This window comes from Sinocyclocheilus grahami, unplaced genomic scaffold (genome assembly GCF_001515645.1).
Source record: "Sinocyclocheilus grahami isolate Dianchi unplaced genomic scaffold, SAMN03320097.WGS_v1.1 scaffold900.1, whole genome shotgun sequence".
NCBI classification, from domain to species: Eukaryota; Metazoa; Chordata; class Actinopteri; order Cypriniformes; family Cyprinidae; genus Sinocyclocheilus; species Sinocyclocheilus grahami.
In genome coordinates this window covers 9,989-15,396 of record NW_015506079.1, presented here as the reverse complement: position 1 = coordinate 15,396, position 5,408 = coordinate 9,989, and the positions used below count along the sequence as shown (strand labels likewise).

The following is a 5,408-nucleotide window of genomic DNA, read 5'->3' as shown; positions in this document are numbered from 1 at the left end:
TTATACCCCTTTAAAGTGTAATAATGTCCGATATCTCCAAAATGCTGCAGTACTATGGTTTGATATGAGGTGTGCGTATAGTATGGGACGTCCTGAATAAGAACCAACCATTGTTTTTGTCTACTTCTTAGAAATGGGAATTTTATAACCTTCTAAAGTGTAATAATGTCCTATATCTCGAAAACGCTGCAGTAAAATGGTTTGATATGAGGTGTGCATATAGTATGGGACGTCCCTTATAAGAACCGACCATTCTTTTCTTCTACTTATTAGAAATGAGGTCTTTATAGCCTTCTAAAGTGTAATAGTATCCTTTGAAAATTATAGTAATACAGAGCAGTCAAAGACAACAATAAATTACACGAATATTAATGCAGATGGGCAAAAAAAGAATCCCAAAAAATTTCATCATATCTCAAATCTGGGCGTCTAGATGAAAAGCGCTCTGAAAGCGCGTTCCCTGTGTTCCTGCTATTACCGTAATTATAGTAATACACTAAATATAATTTCACTGGGGGATGGCTTGACCGTGTTTTTCTGAAGTGCGGCTGGCTTGACCGCAGTGTTTAACACATCCATGCAAACTCGACAGACACACCCTAAAGCGGATGTTCTGGCATCCTGGGCAGCACTAAGGGGGTGGCTGTGCCAGTGCAGAGGACGCGCGCCGTTAAACCAGGCTTTAACAGCAACGGCAGCCAAGCTTACGTCTTAATTTTCCATAGTAAGCCTAATAGTAGATCATCGGTGCTGAGCTCGCGTTGCCAAACATACATTAATCGTTCTCAAAGTTTAGAAACAGACAAACAGCTGATGAAGGTGATTAGCTGAATCTTTTACCAGAGACTGGAATTTGTTTTGGAGTCTGACAAGCAACAACGCGCAAAAGACAGAAAAACACCGAAATAGAATCAAGACAGAAATACTTCTAAATTCTCTTCTTAGTGCACAAGACCGCACGTAAGTTTTAATACCTCCTCGATTACAGTTATTTGGTAAAACTGCAGGAATGTGAAGCGAATTAGAGTAGGCTTGTTTTTTATTACAGAGCGTTGATTAGATCACTTTTGAAGATCACGGATATAACACAAGAAACCCGTTACTGCAAACGAATAGGCCTAATACATTTCTGAATGTTTTCCTCCTCCATTTTATCTGATTCATTTTAGGCTGTTTGTGATTATGCGAAATCGAAAGTTTTTTTGTTTTTTTTTGTTTTATCAGATCGTTATATCTAGACAGATGATGTAGCCTACCCCATTAAATAATGAATGTGCTCTCATGTTATTTCGTTTTTTTTGTCAAAGAAGCATGTAACAAAAATCAGCTGTGACTAAGTAGAATATTTTGGTTCACATAGTAGCCTAATTCATTATATATTCTATATAACCATAATAATTCACAGTTGGAAGGCTAGAAGTATAGGCTATTTTACAATAATAAAATAGATTGTGAACTTTAAGTACTGATCAAATGACAAAAGGACTGTAATACATCCAGGAAATTAAAGGTTTAGCAATGTGCGTAAATAATGTAAACTGCAATAGAGAAAGTAATAAATATGCATTGAGTCTTTACAGTATTTATTCCTTGCATTGCATTATATTTAGTGCCATGTGTTGTGTGAAGATGAAAGCCAGTTAATTAATCTAACAATGTATTTATTTATAATAGATTAATGAAATAGATTGTGGACATGAATGTAATTCAACAAATTAATGAAAATAGTAAATATGTTGTAAATGATAAGAAAACTGCAATACTGAAAATATGTTTTGAACACAGTGCTGACATGTTTGTTTCCAGCTGTATTCATATTTTTATGTTGTGAGGAGATGGAGGCATGTTTGTTAATCTGTTGAAATCACAATATTTGTTCTATTAAGGTTGTTTCTATTAAGGTTGTTGCTAAAAGAAAAGCCTGTTTGTTGCTAACTCAACATTATCAATTTTTCATCATTAACTATCATGTTATTCATCTCAGTAAGATATCATCATCTCCAGGTCATACTGAGAAGCTGATTGTCTTCACTGACACCAGTGCTGATGTTAGCATTGCCAGTTCAGCTGCAGTATGTCAGAGAAGCGAGAAAAGGACTCTCCGTCTGAGACGAGTCTCTCAGAGAAACAGAGGTAAGACTGAGTCTGTTTTCAGAGAATCATTTTAAACACTACTGAAGTTGAATTAATTAATAGATTTTTTGTAACAACCTTTTTAACAGTAACGGTTTTCTCACTTATTGTCTGCTGCGCTAAAGTTCAATTTAGAACTTCCTATAATTTTTTGTTTGTTTGTTTTTAAATAATTGCAGGTTAAAAATAGCTTAAAACTTATAAAGCTATTTGCATCATCAATAGCAACAGAGTATAACAGACCGATCCAGGTATTTCAAGCCAGCACTTCTTTCATGTCTCGTATTGTATTTCAAGCTGACGCTTTTTGTGTCTCTCTTATTACAGCAAGAACTCGCTCTCTCATTTCACATCTTGTCTCTCGTGACATCTTGCATCTCAGTTGTATTGAAAATGAAACAACTGGCTGGATGTCCATCAGTGTGCACATTTAGTGCATAGTAAACTTAAATAATGTTTGGCTTGACAATGGCACATGCAAAGTGCTTCCATCATGACTGTAGATGTTTTGGGACTATAAATAAATAATTAAAAAAACACACTTGACAGAGTGATGTAACAACAGTAATTACAAAAATGACAGTTGGAAAACAGCCTCAGACGTCAGGCCCACGGACTGTTGGCTGAACGTCTAATAGATATGTTTTATGGTGAAATGGATATTGTGCAGGGTGAGGAACCAGTGCTTCACTTGACTGTTTACCAGTTTAGATTCCATTGTAGCTGACCTGATCCGTTTTTGGGATGAAATCTCAGACCAAGACATAATTTGAATTAAACTAAACTCTTCAACTGAGACAGAGGAACCTTCTGTAGTAAAGTGTTGTTTCTCTCTGTTCTTTGTGTCATTAGTGTAAGATCAGGCTCAGATGTGTCCAGCTCTGTGTCTGTGAAGAGTGACTGGTCAAAAGATGAACCACCGGAATTCAGTGAGGCAACATCTACTAAAAGGTATTTTACATTAGAGCATTGCATTAGCTAATTTCTTCACTGTGGTAAATGTAATAGAACTTGGCTGAATAAATTCAATTCAATTTACTTTATTGTTAGTGTACATAGTACAACACAATTCTGTCTGGTGAGTCTCAGTCACAAACAAAAAAACTAAACAACAACAACAATGAATAGCTACCAACAATACATAACAGTTGCAACAAAAAGTGCAAATGATGTAATTAGCTGGAGGGTGTAAGTGCAAGGGGTGTAATGGAAGTCACAGCTCTGTTTGTGTGTGTTTTCATGGTCCTGTACCTCTGCCCTGAGGGCAGGGGGTCAAAAAGTCTGACCCGGGTGGGTGGAATCTCCAGCAATGTTTCTGGCCTGTATACCTTCCTTCAGATCCCTCCGGTCTCTTCTGTATGCCAGCAGGTCACCTGACCTATAGGCAACATCCCGGGCTTTAAGCAAAGACCGCACTGTACTGTCCAGCCACGGTTTCTGGTTTGGAAACATTGATGGATTTAGTGGGCAAGACAGAGTTTGTGCAGAAATGCAAATAGGCCAAGACAGACGAGGTGTATTCCTCTATATCCGCATTCTCGTTAAACACTCCCCAGTCAGTTGGTCTTGATCAGCAGATAAGAGGTCTGTATGCTGGTGTCATTTCCAGCGAGATGTGTTCTGACATGCCAAATTGTGGAGATACTGCAGCATTATATGCCCCTGGGATGTTAGTATAGACCTGATCCAGAATATTATTGTCCCTGGTCGGGAAATTTATGCACTTGAAAAACTTGTGAAATACTGCTTTCAGTTCTACATGATTGAAGTCTCCTGCTACGACCACAACTCCCTCCGGATTTGCATTTAGCGGGCTATTAGTAGTGCTGTGCAACTTCTCCAGTGCTGGCCTGACATTAGTCAGTGGTGGTATGTAAACCACTGTAATCAGAAAGGCATTTCACCGCTAGATATTCCAGATTCCAAAACAAAAGATCACAGAAATGGTGTCCGTAATCCTTTACTGAACTCAGTCTGGAGCTACGTAGGTAGACACGAAAAACACATTAGATAAATACTAGATAAAAATTCACCATTGAAAAACTCCAGGCAACCAAACATAAATACATTCATATATAGTTATGAGAAGGGCAAAATCACGGCTATACTGGATTTAATCACATGCAATCTTTTCTAATAAAACTTACGTGTCTCATGTAATTTTTTTTCTTCCTCTCTGTTCTTTGTGTCATTAGTGTAAGATCAGGCTCAGATGTGTCCAGCTCTGTGTCTGTGAAGAGTGACCATTCAAGAAATAAACCACCGGAATTCAGTGAGGCAACATCTACTAAAAGGTATTTTACATTAGAGCATTGCATTAGCTAATTTCTTCACTGTGGTAAATGTGATGGAACTTGACGGAATAAAACAATAGATCGAGTATTTTTCTTTTTTTCTGTTCTTCGTGTCATCAGTGTAAGATTAGACTCACATGTGTTCAGCTCTGTGTCTTTGTACAGTGACTGTTCGTTTTACATTGCATTGCTTTGTTAGCTAATTTCTCCACTAAGGTATATGTGATAACTTGACTGGATAAAACAGGAAATCACAGAATGAGTTGGTTTACTCTTTAGTGAGCTCAGTCTTTTCAACAATACAATTACACAGGAAGCCACCAGGGGGCATACATTCACCACGGAAAGACAGAACAGGCACCCAAACATAAATACAACTATCTATAGTAGTGAGAAATGGAAATCTACAGCTATACTGAATTTTATTTAATTCAATCTCTCCAAATGAGGCTGAAGTATTTTTTTTTCTGTGGTTTGTTAGTGAAAGATCAGGTTCACATTTTTCCAGCTCTGTGTCTGTGAAGAGTGACCGGTCACTTGATTATCCACCAAACTTAAGTGAGGAAACATCATCATCTACCAAAAGGTATTTCATGTGTTTTACATTATATTGCTCTGTTAGCTAATTTCTCAATTGTTGTTTATGTGATGCAAGCTTCTTTCCAATAATATACTTACACAGGCAGCCACTAGAGGGCTCGTGAGCATTTTCTCTGTCAGAATGAACAGTAGTTAGTTTTTATTTGTTGTACTGGATTAGTAGCTTCAATAGTGAAGAACTGCATGTACTAGAAGATATTTCATGTGTTTCTCCAAAAACATCGACAAAAATAGGTTGACAATTCAAAATCAAAATCTGGAATTCAAAATCAAATTCAAGTCTGGAAATAAACAATGTGCTGAAAAATTTAAAACAAATATTTTAATAAAAGAGAAATTCAAAACACAAGCACTTTCACAAATGGATTTAAAGTGTACATT

General features: G+C 36.9%; 1 protein-coding gene across 1 annotated transcript in view; it reads left to right on the top strand.

Annotated features, from left to right (window-relative positions):
* Positions 1 to 949: 949 nt before the first annotated feature.
* Positions 950 to 5,408, top strand: part of LOC107563971 (serine-rich adhesin for platelets-like) — a gene marked incomplete at its 3' end in the record, with an annotated part of 12,698 nt that continues 8,239 nt past the window's right edge. Inside the window, exons 1-5 of the mRNA XM_016248936.1 lie at positions 950 to 960; positions 1,985 to 2,133; positions 2,986 to 3,084; positions 4,329 to 4,427; positions 4,909 to 5,013. Coding sequence (XP_016104422.1) covers positions 2,075 to 2,133; positions 2,986 to 3,084; positions 4,329 to 4,427; positions 4,909 to 5,013 — 362 coding nt within the window. The remainder of the gene's footprint in view (positions 961 to 1,984; positions 2,134 to 2,985; positions 3,085 to 4,328; positions 4,428 to 4,908; positions 5,014 to 5,408) is intronic.